Source organism: Medicago sativa, chromosome 5 (assembly GCF_051527215.1).
Source record: "Medicago sativa cultivar Bolivia chromosome 5, Bolivia_mono, whole genome shotgun sequence".
Taxonomy (NCBI): Eukaryota; Viridiplantae; Streptophyta; class Magnoliopsida; order Fabales; family Fabaceae; genus Medicago; species Medicago sativa.
Window position 1 is genome coordinate 61,309,412 of NC_140753.1, and position 21,950 is coordinate 61,331,361.

The 21,950-nt window shown below is 31.7% G+C and overlaps 1 protein-coding gene across 1 annotated transcript; it reads left to right on the forward strand.

Moving 5' to 3' along the window:
* The first annotated feature begins 8,337 nt into the window (after nt 1–8,337).
* On the forward strand, nt 8,338–11,952 carry TMK1 (transmembrane kinase 1). The gene is made up of 2 exons (XM_085708851.1): nt 8,338–10,738; nt 11,204–11,952. Exons 1-2 carry the CDS (start codon nt 8,428–8,430, stop codon nt 11,731–11,733), a joined length of 2,841 nt encoding a protein of 946 aa, XP_085564977.1. The 5' UTR covers nt 8,338–8,427; the 3' UTR covers nt 11,734–11,952.
* The last annotated feature ends 9,998 nt before the right edge of the window (nt 11,953–21,950 follow it).

The following is a 21,950-nucleotide window of genomic DNA, read 5'->3' on the forward strand; positions in this document are numbered from 1 at the left end:
TATGACTAATAGAATAAAAACACCCCTTCGAATTACAAAGTGTGGCTTGAAGGGAACAAATACAGTATACATTATAAGCAAAGAGTGTGTTAATTACTTACCTCACCATACCACAGCCTACGGGCAACATGGACCTCATACCGCGTGAGAACAGACAAGTTATAAGGTCCACCCATATACCTCTGTGCGGGTTGCTCCACATCTTGATCCATATGCTGCTCTACTGCCACAAGTCCATGCTGCTCTACCTCTTGATTTATGAGTTGCTCCTCCGCTTGATGTACGGCTGGTTGATCCCAAACCACCTCATTTCGTCGTTTGTTTCGTCCTATGCGTATAATCTTGCCACCTCGTCCTCTGCACCGAACCCCCTCATGTCGTTGATCGTTTTGTCCTATGCGTATAATCTTGCCCCCTCGTCCTCTGCACCGAACCACTGAATAAAAAAAGACAGAGAATTAATTAAAAAAGACGAGAATTAAACTTAAACAATAACATCACAAAAGCTTAACTAACTATGTCACACCCATAACCCATTAAATTCATTGGTATTGATACTAGTTTGATTAGAGAATACTGATAATAATTGAATTATCATTGTGTATGCAACAGAAACATTAACAACATACCCTGATTTTCAATCTCTTTTCACCAAGAGAAAAAGATAAATTGATATCTATAGTATAATGGCACTAAAGCCAAGCAGAAAACCAAAACTGAAGTTTATATCATATATATATAGTTTAATGAGTTTGTCCTATCAAGCCAAGCTAAACAATGATAATGATAATTGATATGCTAACACTAAAACACGCAAGTGTTGAAATATATCAAGCCTGGTATAAATTTGTTATCTTGATGAATGCTATAATTTGATCCAAACCTTACTATTTGAATCCATTCTATCTAGAACTAATAAAAATAATTGGACTATTTGGCATATCCATTGAGCGATTAACAAATTCATATTCATTGAATGATTAAGAGAAAGAACAAAGAACAAAGCTTCAAAAGCATATGAAAGCAAAAACACAAGAAAGTTTCAAAAGCCACGACATTAACACATATGAATGTTTCAAAAGCCACAACATTAACATTTTGTTCCACAACGCTATCATATTAGCACAACAGACAACCAAGTCACTATAAAATAACACACTAAGTAAGTAATGTATCGAGTATGAAGAGCTAAATGAATTCAAATTGCTACAAAAGAATGTAATTATATTTCAACTTCCAATAATTTGCATATAGAAGTAACCTTGATCAGTAGTATGTCATACCCAAAGCTATTTCAGAGAGCTTTGCACGACAACGAAATTAAAAGTTGTCCGAACCAGAAATAAAAAAAAAATTAAGAACGTAAAAAAGAAAAATCATTTCCAGAACAGGAGAAAAAATTAACCGGAAATCTTCACAAAACGATTCCGGAAAGAATTATCCGGAACACGAGTTTTCCGATAACTCCCGGAACACTTTGCATGCGGTTTCCGGATATCAACCGGAAAGCTTTCGTTAACACGATTCTGGGAACGATTTCGGACGACCGCATTTCACAGAATCGTTATTTCCAGAACACGATTCAGAGAAGGATTCCTAACCATTAACCCACAAAACCTTGAAAAACCTAGCAAACCCCCATCATTGATTCATTGTTTACCAGAATTGTCATTTCAAGAACACGATTCAGTGAAGGAAAAGTTTGTTGGAATAGAACACGATTACAGAAACGATGAATAGAACATAGAACTTACTGTTTGTTGGAAGAAGATTGATTTTTCCAGAAAAAAGTTTGAACCCGTTGAACTGCAAGCGAAGGGTGTGTGGGGGTGAAAAGTGAAAGGTTAATTTTGTTTTGTTTTATATAAAGGGTAAATTGGGTAGTTTGTGTCAAATGTTGGGGTGAAGGTATAAGTGTAGGGGTGTGGGGTATAACGTCCGTACACCAAACACAGGCTAACTCCAAGTCTAGTTTCTACTTCTTCCTATAAAATTCATCACCACCACCATTAACACCATGTTTGCTTCTTTTTCTCCACCCATCTTCATCAACACACATAACTCCAATTTCACCTTCTTCTCTTTTAATTCATAATCCATCAATACACAACAATTTCATCTTCTTTTGATGAGACTGTCTTTGCACTGCAGATTCATATTGGTTCTTTTTCATCTTTTATTTGCAGAATAATAATTTTTTATCAAGTGAGACAATGAAGCATAGAACAAACCTTTAACAATGATTAAAAAAAGTTACACCGATAACAACAAAAGAATATAACAAAACAAAACTTTAACAGGAAATCAGCTTAGTGACACAAATTATGATCCCCAAACATGATTCTTTCAAAACAAACATAAACAACAGTGAAAACGCAAACGGAAATGACATTTGAAATGCAAACGGAAACAGAGTTGAAACTTCATGATAGAGGTCGAAATTGATTACGATCTCAGTGTTCAATCACGGTTTTGGATTTGAGGTTCAATTTCAAACCCTAAAATCCATTCTTCCCTCTATGTAAATGTTCAATCATGTTTTCCCCTTTCTTTCTTAATTATCATGTATGTTTTTTTTTCTTTATTTTCATTTCTAATACTAGTTAAAAACAATTATTTTCACACAAACACACGTACGCGCGCGCACACCCGCATACACACACATACATATATAACATGATAAATGCATTCTACATGTTTCTTACTTTTCAACAAGGCTATAACTTTAATCTAGTATGATATTATGATGTGCTTAAATCCTAATGTTTGTCAAAATAAATAAATTCTATTATATGCAATAAAGTGATTAACAAATAATGTGAAAGAGCATATGACATGACATTTTTCTTATTTTTCCTGTCTTATAATTTCGCTCCCCTTGATAAATGTTTCATGTTTTAATTTCTAAGTAAAAAATCATGTTCCATGTTTCTATTGCTAATTTTGATTTCAGTGGCTAATAATCATTATATGAGTGTTATTTTCAATTTAAATAGAAGATTAATCTTTTAAAAAAATTGTGCATTTTTTATTCGGGACCTACTTTTACTATGAGAGCCCAACCTCCAGTTTCATAGAGACGGTCCTGATATATCATGTTTCATTCTTGCATATTTAATTTCATCAATAAATATTGTCAGCTAGTAAACTTAATAAATATGATAGAACTTATGTTAAAGTCTAGTTGGTCATGTCCTCTCACTTAAAAGATGCAAAATAAGTTAAATAACATTTAAAAGTGGTGTGGAAGCAGTTGGTGATTGTAAAACTCGTGTTAGTTAGGAACATGACCAACAAAACCTAATCAACTTGACGTAAGTTTTTTGTGCTTTCTTCATAATTTTACCATTTTCCATCTCCTTTGCGATATCTAGCAGGTAGCTATAGTTGAACACTTCACAGAAAAAGAAAGGAATTAGTTCAGCATATTATAAATAGTTACAATAGTAACTTAAACTATTTAAAATTGATTTGTTAGACTAAACAAGCTAAAGTTAAACTAATGAAAACAAAAATTCAAATTAGAAAAAGTTATATGCATGTTTACCAAACGACTCATTTGATCTGTAAGTTTTCTATTTTTAGCTATATATCGACAAAATTGTGGAGAAGAGTTATAATGATTATGACCTATTTTTTTTTTTTTTTTGTTAATAGTGAAATTTCTTATAGTGATAGTCGCATTACAAAGTGTACTACCCTGCCAATACATTGAGAGCTCAACCCAAAGGGTAGTAACTAAAAAATACATACAAAAAAAAAAAGTTTGAAAAAACAACAAAAAAGGTAAGTCATATGTCCATAAAGTATTCTAATCTATACAAATCTAGGCTACAACTAAAGTAGGGTTATTATTTTGAAATATTTTTTTTTTTTATCAATTTTGTTTCTTTTAAAGGCCACAACTAAAACGAGTATATAAGTATGCTTGCTGACCAATGAAAGAGTTATGATATTTTTTTTTATCAAATAGAATAATTTCTCACTCTAAGATTGAGAAAAATTAAAGCTAATAGAATACGTTTTTTATTTTTACATAAGCTCAAACAACATTTACACAACAAACAAAAGTGTGATATATTCTTTTTCCAACTAACGAGATATTTATGAAATTTTATGTTTTAAAAAGCATCATTTTATAAACGTATTTTTTTTCCTCTCGAAATTTCGAAAAGTGGGTTGTGATTTTCACATTTTTGTTTCAAATATTAGAAATGATAGAGTTCAATTAGTAGTTAGGAGTTAAGGAGTTAACTTATGTTACAAGTTAACTCAAGTTAGTTAACTCAAGGTAGTTATCCATTATAGTATAAATACATATTGTGGAGTAGTTAATGGTAACATAAGCAATTCAAAAAAGTTTTTGATTCTCTTCAATTTTTCTCAAACCCTATTCCTCTAAGTATTTTCAATTTCTTTTTTGTTCTATCAAATTGCCATCAAGAGCCCGATTTGATCACCATTAATTGTTGCAGAATATGTGAAAGATGACAACCCACGGCAATGGAAGTTTTGTTGTTCATTAACCAATGTTCAATGGCAAGAACTATGATGAATAGATCGCGAAGATGAAGGTAATCTTTAGATACCAAGATGTTTTCGATGTTGTGAACTATGGTGTACCAACACTTGCAGGAAACACAACAGAGGTTCAACAAACTGCAAACAAAGATGTGAAGAAGAAAGATGGAAATACAATGTTTCTCATTCACTAGTGTGTGAATAGTGATATTTTTGAGAAGATCATGCATTGTGAAAATGTGAAAGAAACTTGGGATACACTTGAGAGGTTGTATTGTGGAGATGAAAAATTGAAGAAAGTGAGGCTTCAAGCATTAATAAAACAATATGAGATGTTGACCATGGAGGAAGGTGAATATGTGAGTTAGTACTTTGATAAAATGGTGAATCTAGCAAATCAAATGATGACACAATAACTGAATTGATGAAGATAGAAAAGGTTCTCAGAACTTTGACACCAAGGTTTGATCATATTGTTGCGATCTTAGAAGAATCCAAAGATTTGGATGTGATGAAGATTGAAGAACTTCAAGCAAGCCTTTAAGCACATGAATTGAGGTTAATTGATATGAACAAGGAAAAATCCAAAGGTTCTACATTAGATCAAGCTTTGCAAGCTCAATATGCAAATAAATGAAATACAAGAATTATTGGAATGATTAAGCTTCTAAGAATGATGAAGGTTCAAGTAAAAATCAAGAAAACTTCAAGAAAGATGGAACTAAGAATGTTTCAAGCCAGAAGAAGATAGTTGACAAAAAGGAGATTCAATGATATAATTGAAAAGGCAATTAGGAAGAAAATGGACATCTGAATTTTAAAGATTTGAGAATGTTGAATGAGAAGAAAATGGTGAAAGGAATCCCACAAATCAAGCTACCAAGTCAAGTATGTAATGAAAACAAGCAATAAGTTCATACAAAACTGAAGTTCCAGTTAAGGCAATTAGGAAGCTTGAAGCTATTCATTTTGATGTTTATGGACCATTTGAGTACAAATCCCTGTGAGGTAACAACTATTTTGTGTCATTCATAGATGAATTTACATGGAAGCTTTGGATTTACTTGATAGCCAAGAAAAATGTTGTGTTTGAAGTGTTTAAAAAGTTAAGAATAGACGGAGGAGGTGAGTATACATGCAGTGAATTTAAGGATTTTTGCTTATCAGATGACATAAATCATGAAGTGACTGCACCATACATTCCACAACACAACTACATATCAGAAAAAAAATAAAAAATAAAACCATTGTTAAGATGATGAGAAACATGTTGAAGCAAAAGGAAATATGTCATTACTTGTGGGGTGAAGCAGCTGCTATTGCAACTTACCTTACAACATAAATACACTTTTTTTTTTTTGTTACAAGTGGGAAAAGTTTTTGTCACATGTAATTTACTTGTAACATAAACAACTCAATAAAAGTTTTCGATTCTCTTTGATTTTTCTCAATTCTCTCGAACCATATTCTTTTTAAATATTCCCAATTTCCCTTTTTGTTCTAACACCAGAAAGGTTGATATTTGCTCGAGTAACATTAATTTATGATAATATACTAATTGTATCTTTAGTGCTTATAAAGAAAAAATAGTATGTTACTTATTAAAAAAAAAAGAGTATATTTAGTGGACAATTTTTAAGAAAACTTTAGATTGCGCATATATTATTATAAGTGATATATTACAACATAAATTTAAATATATTTAAATAATTCATACACTTTTATTAATAAAAAAAAAACTTCATAGATTTTTTTTTTATATAACGATATATCTTTTAAGCAATCACTACTTTTATACTTTTTCTGTATAGGTTGATTGTTTAAAAGGCAAAACAACTTATTTATATACAATTGTTGTTCTTATATATAAAGTACATTGCTTAATTTTAAGGAATCCAACGCCATGTGGATGAGCTCAAAGTTATTAAAAAGGAAAAACTAAACTGTTATTTAATACTTAGATTTAAGAACTCAAGTAGGGGACCATATTTATGTCAAAAAACGTATCTATAAATAATATCTGAAGTGTTAACAATGTAATTTATTAATTAAAATTGAAATTAATCTCTTGTAAGTTATGTTGATTCCATATAAATAAGAGAGAATATATTGGAAAATATGTACTACTAATAAGTATTTGTATTTCTGTTTTTACCGCAAGTCGAATATCATTTGCACACATATAATTTTTTGAAACAACAAAGCAAAATTCCAATTAGAAGAGAATATAAAGGGTACTAGACTTACATACAAGACAAAGAAACAAGAAAATAGAGAATAAAAAATACATAAAAGAACCCTCCAGAGTGTTGGTATTAAAACTACGACAGTCCATCAGATTAACACACCACTTATAGAAAAGACAGTGTCCCATTGTCTTTGTCAGAAATCATTTTTAAGACTGTGTTTTAATGAGTTCAATCATGCTAGGAGGAACCTCCATGACCGAGTGAGTCTAAAAAAACTCTTCAATTATTTGCACACTATATACCACCAAAATTTAATGGAAACTTCGCACATAGAATAAATGTTGTTCCAATTCTTGATTCCGAGAGCACAAACAGAATTAATAACCCTTTTTAAATTCATGTTTAACCTAGTTGAAAGTTTACCTAAAATCAACCAAGCCAAAGCTAATACCCTAGAGGATGTGAAAGATATAAAGTGAATAAAGAAGCATAAACATATTGAATGGAAAACATATCTCTATCTTGATCTCCCTCCTCTCAAGTATGATTTCCAGTTGAAATTATAGTAATATGTGATTAGGCCATATCATTCAAAATGAGAAAGAAGTATATCACTTAAGCCTTTTATATGTTTTTCTTTCATTTCGAATGGTCCAATCATATGCAAATCACATAAGAGAGAATCTAAATCCTCACCAACACCATTGATCTATCACAAGGGATAGTTTGTAGCTAGCCGCCAATTCATGTAGAAAGTCGCCTAATATATCAACTTCCCAAACAAAGAAGTACCTCTTCGCAATAAAGAGCGATAAAACTATCTCTCAAAAGTTTTACTATTGCTACATTTTAATAAATGCATTCAGAAACTTAAGTATTTACATCATCAGTAGAAAACTGATAATATGTAAAATTCTTTGATGAATATTTTTAGAATATCATTTTTTTTCACAATTTTTACTAATAGGTAATTATAAATATTAATTGACAATTATATATTCATATGTCAAACAGTTAACTAAGTTACACATTTTTAGACTGATAAAGTATTAAAAAGCATAATGTTAATACATTTATACTTATCAATATCAAAGTCCCGAATATACTATGTCCAAATATTAAAGTCGAATATTTCCAAATTTCCAGATACTAATGAGTTGTAAATGTAGAAGTTCTCCACCTTTTAACATGCATGTATACATAGATAGATACATATAAATATAAGGAAATATAATAATAAGAGTAGTGATATTTGTACAACCCTTTGGTACAATTTTCATGACAACTTTTGTTTTTTCTCTTTTGATTGATCAAAAATAATAGAGAGAGAAAAAGAAAAAGAGAGAATAAGAAGATAATGTGAGTATGAGAGAGAAAATTATCAAAAAGTTATTAGAAAATGGTTATACAAATATCATCTCTCTAATAATAAATACATAAAATGAAGATGAGGAAGAGGTGGCCCATACACCAGAATCACACACAACACAAACATGACAGTACACAACACAACACAACAGCCTCTCATACTTTCTTCTTCAGCAATGGTCACTACCCTGTCTTTCAGATACATGGGCCCCACTTGCATGTGCATTACTCTCTCCGAGTAGTCCTCCCCATTCTTCTCACTCTTTCTTAACTAACCAAAACTCTTTCTTCCACCATTTTTCCATCACCACCTTCTTCTCCTCTTTTTTCTCTCTTCCAACAACAAAACATGAACAAAAACATCATCGTACACCCTTTAACTTTCTTTACCATATTCTTTTCTATCACCACCCTCTTTACTTTCACACACTCCCAAACCAACGATGCTTCCATCATGCAAACCCTAAAAAACAACCTTAAACCGCCTCTTTCACTTGGTTGGTCCGACCCGGATCCATGTAAATGGACCCATGTTTCATGCTCCGACGACAACCGTGTCACAAGAATCCAAATCGGTCGCCAGAATCTCCACGGCACACTTCCTCAAACCCTTCAAAACCTTACCAACTTACAACACTTAGAGCTTCAATTCAACAACTTTTCTGGTCCACTTCCAAGCTTAAACGGTTTAAACTCTCTTCAAGTTTTCATGGCGAGTGGTAATAGTTTTTCATCTTTTCCTAGTGATTTTTTTGCTGGTTTGTCTCAGCTTGTTTCTATTGAGATTGATGATAACCCTTTTGAGCCATGGGAGATTCCTGTGTCTTTGAAAGATGCTTCTTCGCTTCAGAATTTTTCTGCTAATAATGCTAATGTGAAAGGTAAGTTACCTGATTTTTTCAGTGATGAGGTTTTTCCTGGTTTGGCCCTTTTGCATTTAGCTTTTAATAAACTTGAAGGTGTGTTGCCAAAGGGGTTTAATGGATTAAAGGTAGAGTCTTTGTGGTTGAATGGTCAGAAAAGTGATGTTAAGCTTAGTGGGTCAGTTGAAGTTTTGCAGAATATGACTTCTTTAACTGAGGTTTGGTTGCAGTCTAATGGGTTTAATGGTCCTTTGCCTGATTTAGGAGGATTGAAAAATTTGGAAGTTTTGAGTTTAAGGGATAATTCTTTTACTGGTGTTGTTCCTAGTTCATTGGTTGGACTTAAATCACTTAAAGTTGTGAACTTGACTAATAACATGTTTCAAGGTCCGGTGCCGATTTTCGGTGCTGGTGTTCAGGTTGATAATATTAAGGATTCTAATAGCTTTTGTTTGTCTATTCCTGGTGATTGTGATCCTAGGGTGAATGTTCTTCTTTCGGTTGTTGGGGGTATGGGTTATCCTTTAAGGTTTGCTGAGAGTTGGAAGGGGAATGATCCTTGTGCTGATTGGATTGGGATTACTTGTAGTAATGGGAACATTAGTGTTGTTAATTTTCAAAAGATGGGTCTTACTGGTGTGATATCTCCAGATTTTGCTAAGCTTAAATCGCTGCAAAGACTTATTCTTTCCGATAATAATCTCACTGGTTCAATTCCGAATGAGCTTACTACTTTACCTATGCTAACTCAATTGAATGTTACTAACAATCATCTCTTTGGGAAAGTACCGAGTTTTAGGAGCAATGTGATTGTGAGCACTAATGGGAACATTGAAATAGGGAAGGATAAAAGCAGCTTGTCACCTTCGTTGTCTCCTAATGGTACCAATGCAAGTACGGGAAATGGTGGGAGTTCGGAAAATGGCGGCAAAAAGTCTTCTTCGCATGTGGGCTTGATTGTGTTAGCTGTGATTGGTGCTGTTTTTGTGGTATCTTTGATTGGTCTCTTGGTTTTCTGTTTGTTTAGGATGAGGCAGAAGAAGTTAAGCAGGGTGCAGAGTCCAAATGCATTAGTTATTCACCCTCGGCATTCTGGATCAGATAATGAAAGTGTGAAGATAACGGTTGCAGGTTCGAGTGTCAGTGTTGGAGGTGTGAGTGAAGCTCACACCGTACCCAACAGTGAGATGGGAGATATTCAAATGGTTGAAGCGGGAAACATGGTAATTTCAATACAGGTTCTGAGGAGCGTCACGAACAATTTCAGCGAGAAAAATATATTGGGGCAAGGAGGTTTTGGAACGGTTTATAAAGGCGAACTCCATGATGGTACGAGAATCGCAGTGAAAAGAATGATGTGTGGGGCAATAGTTGGAAAGGGTGCAGCAGAATTTCAGTCCGAAATTGCTGTTTTGACAAAGGTTCGTCACCGGCACCTTGTTGCTCTTCTTGGTTACTGCTTGGATGGGAATGAAAAGCTTCTTGTTTATGAGTACATGCCTCAGGGGACCCTAAGTAGGTATATTTTTAATTGGCCAGACGAAGGACTCGAACCCCTCGGGTGGAATAAGAGATTGGTCATCGCGTTAGATGTTGCAAGGGGTGTTGAGTACCTCCATAGTTTGGCTCATCAAAGCTTCATACACAGAGACTTGAAACCTTCAAATATTCTCCTTGGCGATGATATGAGGGCAAAGGTCGCAGATTTTGGTCTCGTGCGTCTTGCTCCAGAAGGGAAAGCTTCAATTGAAACAAGAATTGCAGGAACTTTCGGATACTTGGCACCAGAATATGCAGGTATTTTTTTGTTGTTCATCTTTCATCTGCTTCACTTGTTTTCTGTTTGCTATGCCAATTTTTAGTCAGTATTGCCAAATAAATATAGAGATAGTCAAGACCTTAGCAAATATATTGACTTGGTTTGAATGCAGCTACATAACTAAGAAAGTTAAGCAAAACCTTTCTTTACAACTTCATGCTGTAAATAGAAAGTCAATAATGTAACTTGTGTCCTAAAATGTTTTTCATGTTCAATTTGTAAAAATGGCTATGCGTGTCTTCGGAGGAACTAACATGCTTTTCCCTTGGAGTGTGACTGTGTGGTGTATTTTGATTGAATGGTTATGTGTAGATTTTTGTTTTTATTTGTTTGTTTGATAGTACAAATATTTTGAACGTTTGTGTTTGAGTATTCTTGGTTGTTCGTTGATTTGTCGGCAAATACCTCTTAACCCTGACATGCAAACGACTATCTGCTTGCAGTTACCGGCCGTGTGACAACTAAAGTTGATGTGTTCAGCTTTGGTGTAATATTGATGGAGCTTATAACCGGAAGAAAAGCACTTGACGACAGCCAACCTGAGGACAGCATGCACCTTGTAGCATGGTTCCGAAGAATGTACTTAGATAAGGACACATTCCGCAAGGCCATTGACCCTACAATTGATATCAATGAAGAAACACTTGCTAGTATTCACACTGTAGCTGAATTAGCTGGTCATTGCAGTGCGAGGGAGCCATATCAAAGGCCTGACATGGGTCATGCGGTTAACGTGCTATCTTCTCTTGTCGAACAATGGAAGCCATCGGATACGAATGCTGAAGACATATATGGTATTGACCTTGACTTATCTTTACCACAAGCACTCAAGAAATGGCAGGCTTATGAAGGTGCGAGTCAACTGGAGTCATCGTCGTCTTCGCTTCTTCCAAGTTTGGATAACACACAAACAAGTATACCTAATCGCCCATATGGATTTGCCGATTCTTTTACATCAGCGGATGGTAGATGATCATGCTTGGTTTTGTACATAATAATTGTAAGGTGGTTTATTTTGTGTGTATGTTGATTCTAATTGCTTGTTGTGCTGTCTTTACATTTGTGAACTTGTTTATCTTTTTTCATGTAGTTTTCTTCCATGATTAATCTTATACTCTGTGTAACACTTGTTAAGGAGTTTTGCTGAGTGCTGACTAACTGAGAAGAGATTCTCAGCTTGAGATTTGTTTCATGTTTTTCCCCTTTTAGTTAATTTTGATATGTGAAGCTGTAGCTAGCCACTAGCTAGTTTGATTAATTCATATCAATTATATTACATTTTGTTGAATCAATTGTTGTATTCTTAATTCATGGCTGATTTATTTTCTCTAAGTTAATATATTTTTCTTAAAAAAAGGGAATATTTATAAACTTAAGAGTGCACCTAATATGCAGCAAAGAGAGGTTCAACAGTGGACCTCTTAAATTTTTCCTGCTATAACAAGTGAACATATTTTTCCTTTGAAAATAACAGTGGACCTCTTTTTTGTTGTGAATCTTAGGGGGCACATAGACTTAATTTTTTTAAGGTTTTAATGTGTAATTGGTCCCTGCACTTTCAACAGATTTTGGCATTGGTCCCTGCACTTTTTTTTGTTTGGCATTGGTCCCTGCACTTTGTAAAAATATTGGCATTGGTCCCTGCACTTTTTTTTGTTTGGCATTGGTCCCTGCACTTTGTAAAAATATTGGTATTGGTCCCTGCACTTTGGAAAAATATTGGTATTGGTCCCAATCATTTCATGCCACGTGGCACCAATACCAATATTTTTTCAAAGTGCAGGGACCAATACCAATATTTTTACAAAGTGCAGGGACCAATGCCAAACAAAAAAAGTGCAGGGACCAATGCCAAACAAAAAAAAGTGCAGGGACCAATGCCAAAATCTGTTAAAAGTGCAGGGACCAATTACACATTTAAACCTTTTTTTAATAAGCTTCATAAGTCAAAAAGGTTAATCCAAACTATAATCAACTAATTTGAAAAACAGGTACTAATAATTGCTTCATTGAAAGTGAAGGAAATCTACTAAAAAGTTATGTGAAGGGGTTGTTACTACAGGCCACAAGGTTGCTATCATATCCATGTTGTAAGGAATCTGGTGTGTATCATCCATTTTTGGATTGGCATGAATTTATGAAATGGACAAAATGGACAGATAAGGAAGTAGTTAAAGAAGGAATCAAATATTATTTGCTGGTTCCTACCTTCTTGTGAGAAAAGGAGACAATATGGCAAAATGCATGTGCAAGTTAAGCCAAAAGATGTGCATGTGCTACCCTTTCCAACTGGCTCCCATTTTTTTATTAATCACTTTATTCTTATCTTTTAAGTTGAAACATTATAAAAAGCTGAAATCAATAAAATTGAACATCCTTTTTGTACCAAAATAAAAATATAAATTGAACATCCTTTCTAATTTCTAGCCTTTGGAGATATTCAAAAGTTAACACCTGGCCACGTAAGATTGGGATATTTCATATTTTCATGCATTTTTTAAAATCGTTCTAAGTCGCTTAATTAAGTGATTTTTTTCTTGTGGCTGAGGTTTGAACTCTGAACCTTACATATATTATGCATTATCTTTAGCAACTGAGCTAAGTTCACAAGTAATGATTAACTTAAGGGTTAAAGTCTCTTAAGCATGATTAACTTAAGGGTGAAAGTCTCTTAAGCAAGTGAAAATTAATCACAACTAACAGTAATACATATGCGCTTTATTAAAAGAAAAATACATATGGGTAAAAACATCTAACAAGTAGATCTTCATAATTTCCTTCAAAAAAAAAAAGTAGATCTTCATAATTTAATAACGTGTATATCCTCTTAATTTTATACACGAATTTAGTGCCTAAATTTGAATATATAATTTTAGTCCACAAGTTCATAAATGTCATGAATTTATCCACTAGTAAATTTAGGATTAAATTCGATGATGTGGCAAGCAAGGTGTTGAAGTAACAAGTGATTTGTTAATTGAGTAACGTCAACCGGATCAAAACCCATGCATATTACTCATCTCGTCAAATTATTAGCTAAAAATAAGGCCATCGAATTATATTTTTTGTTGGGTCATGAGGAAGTTAGTGATCATTCACATCATTCAATGGAGATAATACAAGTGACTTGAACATTACACCTTAAGTGTTTGATTTTGGACAATAAAAATTGATTTTAAATCAATTGAATTTGATTAAAAGTAAGTTGAACGCAAATTAATTTATACATAGATATGTAAAAATAATTCTTTTTATCTCATGTCGTTTGTCTGTAAAAAAAAAAAAAAACTCACGTCATTTGGATAGTTACATTAAAATGAATAATGATGTTTGAACTTCAAAATTTTGACAACTTATATGATAACTTATAAAATCACACTAAAAACAACTCATGAGAGTTTTATAATAATTTTTTTTCTCTATCTTTTAACCAAAATAACACTTGATTTTATAGGTTGTCACATAAGTCATAATTTGAATGTTCAGATAACATTGATCCATTAAAATTGCTTTACGATGAAAGAAATATTCTTGTCGAGAAAGCTCTGAAATCAAGCTTTGAAATTGATATTGGAGAGTAGATTTTTTTGTATCTATGCCATCCAAACAACTTTATAAGAGCAACAACTTAGGTTTGAGGCGGGCAACACACGTGTGTTTTTTAAACAACTTTTCAAAGTGTTTCTCTTATAAATTTAATCTTGAGTAGATTAAAGTGTTTCTCAAAGTGTTTCTCTTATAAATTTAATCTTGAGTCGATTAAGGTCTTGAGTAGATTTTTTTTCAAAGTGTTTCTCTCTCTCTTTCAAAGTGTTTTTTAAACAATTACTATATATCATGGCCATGTTTGGTCTTGAGTAGCCCCTAAAATACGATTCATGTACAAATCAAGCCAGTGAGAAGAGGCATGCTTTTAAATTTAATTTAACTTTCTTATATACTAAAAAAGTACCTAGAATAAAATAAATACACATCTCATGTTTCATATTGTGCCAATAGAAATCTTCATGCAACATGAGTCTAATGCTGCAAAATGATCCATTAGACACCCCTCATGCACCTCTCTACAAAGCAATTCCCTCAATGAACACTTAGAAATGCATATCTACTGCCCTTGAACAAATAACCATGATGTCTGCAATATGTGTCATGTGCCATAAGTTCACAATCATGACAAAGAAGCGAAATCAAAATCCAAGATATACTAATCTCTAAGATGATCAAATCCAAGAAGTTTGATGGACTTGACTACATAAATAGGTCAGATCGGACCGGTTCATTTATCATTGGACTATAATTTTGTAATTAGTCTCACCTGACAACTATAGTCTATGAGTTATGGGATGTTATGGGTCCCCTAAAAAAAACTATGAGTTATGGGTCAATGAGTCGGTCCGATTTCATTTTTGTTTATTTAGTTTACTCACTCATTTCATCTTTTATGTCACTATGATAAATTAGTTTCTCACAATTATATATCTTGTGAGATATGATTAGATTTTCATTAACAATGAATATCGATTAAAATCAATTGTTTCTTCAAATGAACCAAATTAATAATTTTTAAACATTAAAGTTTTAGCTAATTGAATAGCTTTCTATTAAGTTTACATATTTAAACTCTTCTTCAAAAAAGTTTACATATATATATTATTATTACTAATTTTTATGTTAGATAATAATTGTTAAAGCTTTTACAACTATATTTTTTTCCTTTAAAAAAATTACAAGAAAATGTTAGAATTAGACAAACCCAAAGCAGATTTGATCATACCAACCCGACACAATTTTTTATTTGGATTAATTGGGCTGGCAAAACAAGTTCTAATTGTTTTTAGACTTCCTCTTTGCTAATCTAGTCCATGCTAAAATTTGAGTCAATGAATCAGTTTGTTGAACCGATGAGTGCGTTGACTATCACATTAACTTTCTTTTGTTATCACTTTCTACATGATCAAAATCAAGTAACATAGAGAAGAATTTTTAGTTTACTTTCATTTTTCTCTTAACATATAATTAACAATTGTTTTTGGACTGAATTAACCATCATCTTATTTTCTAGTTCCTTTTGTTCCACTTTCTTTATGAGAAACAAACTCATCACAATTGAAGTTCAACCGACGCGTTATGCGTGTTTTGTATATTTGATCTATAAGAAGCAAAACACAATAGATTTGAGAAACAAACACTTGCTTGATCGTAAGTCTAAATAAAATAATTTTTTTTTGAGGAATAAATAAAATAAATATAGACAGCTGCACATAAGTGAAAATAAAAATAAAAGAAGAATAAATTAAATAATATGTATTTTCAAATAATCAAATAATATGTATTTTAATGTGTGTCTAAATTACTTTAAAGGATTTTTGTTCTAGATTTGGTGTACTAAATTGTATACTCAAATGAGGACTTCAGACTAATATTATTAAATGTACCAAAAAAAAGACTAATATTATTAATTGGTGTATGAGGACAATTGGGCAGATACGTACGATAATGCAATTGAAACGGGGGTAAGATGATGACTTCGAAGTTGTTAATTGTTCACCTAAAGTCCTGACATAACGGGACTATGATAATAATATGGTAGAAGTCCAAATCCAACATGTAGAAACAACAAACAACTAAGCAAAAATACACAATATATATAGGGTTAAATATGTTTTTGGTCCCTACATTTTGACCCCCTTTGAAGAATAGTCCTTACATTTCAATAAATATTTTTAAAATCCCTACATTTTACTTCCGTTAATACAATCGGTCCCTGCCGTCTATTTCATTAACAGTAGCTGATGTGGCATAAGAGTGGACCATTTTGCTTCTGGATATACCTTCTGATTTTGTTAGGTCGATCCAATTGATAAAGATTCAGTTTAGATCTTATTATGACTTAAATTTAAATTGCATTTTTTATTTGACAATCTTATTAGTGGGTAAATATATTTGCTAGCGTTCTATGAAAATTGATGTTTTGTCTAGTTCAAGCGAGTCTCCAAGACCTAACATACCTAAACTATGGAAAATGTTATTTCTTTAAAAAAATAACATCAAGAATTTTTCAAGACACACGTGGCAAGTTTTAATTGCATGATTTATTTGTTCACTTCTTACTTTTCAGTCACACCTCCTTGAATTGTGGCAAATAGTGCATTGTGATTGACTGCTCTTTATTCTTGAAGAATTCTTGATGTTATTTTTCTAGAGATATAACATTGCTCTCATAAACTATTCCTTATATGAAAAAAAAAAAAAAAAGAACATTTCGTTTATCCCCTTCTCTTCAATCTGGCTAGAGAATCATAGTTGTATAAAAGCAATTTTTGGTTTACATGTTAAATCTATCCAGGGCCGTTCCTATGAAATAGGAGGCTCGGCTCTCTTTTTAAAATAGGCCCCCTAAAATAAAAACATAATTTTTTTGTGTAACTAAACTTCATTAAAAAATCAGAATTAGAAGAATTTCTAAACATGAAACGAACTAAAAAAAATTAAGTGAAAGAGAGGTGAAATTTACCTAACGGTGTCGTTTGGATTTATCATTCCTCCGTTGTGGGAAAGGGGAAACAAATGGTTTATGCGAAAAAGAAATGATTGTTGTGATTCTTTTTATTGAAATAGCTTTTCAAATTGACTAATTGAGTGATTATATAAATTGGGGGTGGTTTGGTAGCATCAGATTTATGTCCAAAGGAGAATTAGAATCTAGAAAAAACTCAAACGTGTACCGAAGAAAGAAAAAGAAGTAACATATATTTGTTTTATTTAAGTGGTGTGTGGTATTAGACTTAATTTATTTTTTTGAGGTCCATAGGTTTTGGAGGCCCGGCTTGGTTGAGCTGCTTGCGCACCCCAAGGCCGGGCATGAACCTATAGTGATTTTATTAGTAAAGCTTAAATAAAATGTCTCTTTCTTTGTTACAATGACCAACCATTCCACGATCGCAATGAACGACAATTAGAACATATTACTCAATTGGATCCCCACGTCTTGGTATACCACTCCTTATCCAAGAAGGGAAACTCACCTTCTATTACCCATACATTTTATGGCTAAATCCTGGCTAAAACATGTATTTTTTTTGGTAGGTTAAGCCTATATTTCTTTCAAATAAAGTATTTTGACTTTTTCAACTATTTGCATTAAACCAATCTGGGACGGATTTTAAGTATTTTGTCACAAATATAGGGACGAAATTTGAGATTTCTGTCGCAATGTTGGGACGGAATTAAATAATTGGGATAAAACAATTAATTACATTCCATCCCAGATTCCGTCCCAAACGTGTGACAGACAATATAATTCTGTCCCTAAAATATTGCGACATCAAGAATTACGACGAAAGTATTTTTTCCAAAATTCCGTCCCAGATTTCAACTAGGATGGAAATATACACTACTCTGCGACGAAAATTTCCGTCCCAAATCAATGTTTTTCTTGTAGTGAGCCTAGTCTGATTCGGTAGGCTTAATTGGTAGAGCCAAAATGTTCAAAAAAATTTAATTGTATAATTTAGGAAGTAGGAACACAGTCTAAAAGATGAGCTCATTGAGCTAGACAAAAATTGACATCATTGACATATACGTATAAAAGGTTAGGGCATTGTTTATCTCCACCCTCATTATTGAAAAACCCATATGTTTTTGGAAGTGCACACTCAAACCACACAAATTGTCTGAAAGTGCACACTCAACCCATATGTTTTTACAAAACATGTATCTAAGAACAACCTTTAATCAATTACGTGTTGGATTAATTATTTAATTAATCAATTATGGATTGACAATAATCAATTATTATAAGTTAATCTTATAATATAAATTATGGTCTATTGTGTTAAGCACTAATTAGTTGATGAATTCAAGTGATTGGGCTATTGTTACTAAATGGACCGTGATGGGTTGGACCATTTAGATAAGCCCAATGAGAGGTCCCTGCCCTCAACCGTTTAGCTATTTAAACGTCATCCCATTAGACGGTTAATTAATTTTCTGAACAGTATTGTGAAAACCTAAAGCTGACGGAATGAGGGTAGTTATCCCTCTCATAGTTGTCGGCGGTTATCCTTCACCAACCTAATTTCAAGGTACACAATTCCTTATTCACTCTTTATTATTGATGATATGCTATAACTTGTATCTATCGATCTATGGCTAAATTCTAAACTTTCATCAATTGGTATCAGAGCCAAGTAGATACATGTTATGGTTATCGGTTTATCCGTGAATCATATGTTATTAAATCAGTCCATCGTTATTTGTATCCATATGATTCATTCTAATTTTTTATTGATCGTAAACTATTGTATGTTGATTTCATTAATCCTAATACATGAAACATGAATCAACATATAACTGTCTCTATTCTTTATACTGTGTGCATCGAAAATTCATATCCATGAAAAAGCAATTGATTCTTAAAATTGGTCTGTGTGTTTTGTCACTGATTTTCAATAAAACACATATGAGATTGCCTGTTGTCAAATAATAAGATATCGATGTATATCTTGCTTCCAACCCTACAATTTCAATCTTAAATTTTTTCTCGAATGCGATCGTGTTCCCCATAAAATCAAATTAGTAGATCGTTGTTTATTATTCTATGAAAAATCAGTCTCAATTTTGGATTTTGGGATGAACCCTAATTTCTTAGATTTGTCGTTAAGTCGATAGTCCGAAAAATTGACATGTGAAATCCTTTTGTATCTCAATCGCGATTTTTTAACCCCATTTGAATTGTCGAAGTTCGTCCACTAATGAGCGAGAATCCAATCGGGTAGATTGCGGGTCGTATCGACCCGTTTTTCAGTTAAACGGGCGAAGAAATCTTCCAAAATTATTTATTATATTCTTATTATTTTGGAATTTTTTGACACATGTAGATATTTATATGTTATTGATTGGGGATAAATAAATTATATTCTCACATTTTTTGTGATAAAATTTTATGAACATTCCTTACTCTTATATGACAATGAGGAATTTAATGTGTCAATGAGGAATTTTTCACTCTTTAAAAAAATTATATTCACTCTTTCAAAAATTGAATTTAATGTGTCAATAGGACTTTTCATCCCCAATTATCTGGTAAATATTAGTATATTATTTTACACCCAAAGTACTTTTAGAAGATTTGATTTATTCTATACCTTTAAAATTTGGGATTTAAATCACTTTATGAAATCTCTAAATATTTGATGTAAATTAATATGTGATTCATATATTCTTTTAAATCATATATTATCTAGATTTGAGTCTAAGATATTCTATAAGAAAATATTATTTTATGGTAATAACACTTATGTGAATTAGTTTTAAAGTGTTATGATTGTGAAATTTTTTAGACTCAGACTTATATTCTTGCATCAAATATTCTATATTAATATATATTTTGAGATTTGTTGATACCCTCAAAATTATTTGTCTTGTCAAGAACAACTTGACTATTATACTATATTTATTCTTGATTTATGGGTTTCAAAATTTTGTCAAATCTTGAAAAGATCATATATCGATTAAATTGAGAATAATTTATTTCAAATCATGTATTCTCAATATTTGAGCTTAAACTGTTTTTTGAAAATTCTCTCTTATAGAAGGCTCAATTTTGTTAATTTTAAATGTCAAGTATAATTAATTTATATTTTACGATTTTAAATATTCTTGGCATTATAAATATTCTAATGTAAGATATTCTTGAATTCATATTGTCTTAGCATAAAGATCCAAAGTTCACTAATTGATCATTCTTTTGGCAACACATTTAAACTAAGACACTTGTCTTTGATTCTTGTCACAAATTGTTTTGAAGGGTCCTCATAATATTTTGTTTTCAAAATGAGTATAGTGAGTTGTATATATATGTCATTTATATTAATTGAATATGATATTGACATATTTCTCTTTAATATACATTATGCTTTCTGCTATACTCTCTAATCTAGACCCGTAATATATTACTCTAAATTTTGTGACAAACACCATTAACTATCTAATAATGTGTCTTGTCGCAATTAAATATTTGGATCACAATTATGTTAAACTATGTATTTTGTATATAGTAAATATGCATTGTTGCATTTTTTATGCTAAAATTCTAATTATGGATTAAAATTTGTATGCCTATTTGTTGTTTATCCGTTAACTATTATCAAAACAACTTATTAAGAATGGAGGCAATTTTTGAAATATGTATCATCCTTACATCTGAATTCTTATATAAATCATATTGATTTATAATTAGAGCCTCACATATGCTTATTTATAATTGCTTATTCTCTATTGATGAATATTTTTGAGATGACTATATTATAAGATATTCTCGTTAAGTCATCAAAATTCAGTGGCTCTAAGTATAAGGATGAATGTCACACTCTGCGAGGTAAGTTGTCATTTAATTATTTTATCCTCTTGTGACTTATTGCTTATTATTGCACATATGAAGAAATTTAGTTCTTCTTCTCTTCTGTTGTGCAATTATGATATCCTATATAGAAGTGAAATCCTTTTTCGGAATATTCTAAACAGAACTCTGTTGTTATATATTATTTTCTTACTATAATGCTCCATTTTGTATTTGTGTTTTTTCTAATTTATAGTGGGAGTATTGAAAAATTTTATTCTAAGAGTTCTTTTATGGATAAATTAGAAAACTATTCGACACACTTCTATTTCAAATAACAACTTTTGTTATTATACTACTTCATTTAAAAGAAATTCTAAAGTCATATTTATGATGTGCTAATTTAAAATATTGTTAAGCACATTTTTCTATCATTTGAATATGACCGAAGTTGAGTAAATTTAAATATAATTGTTTATGCATGATATTATTGTATCATATTCTCTTAAGCATAAACATTATTTATTTGTATAATTGTAATCTCACCTATCGTGGGTACAATTATGCAAATTTTGTTAAATAGATTAGCATTATATTGGTAACAGTCATACCCTATCGGTGTGTTGTTATTAATATAATTGTTATTATTCAATGTACCTGAAATGTTTATACTTATGTCAATTATAATTAGAATACTCTATCAATGTTTAAATTTTGTAAGACATAAGAATGGTACATTATGATGATATAGTTCTTACTTATTATCGTTAAGATCCTTGAATGAGATTAATATAAGTAAGTTACTTTGTTAAAAGACATGTAGAAAATTGTATAAATTTTGCAATCCAATA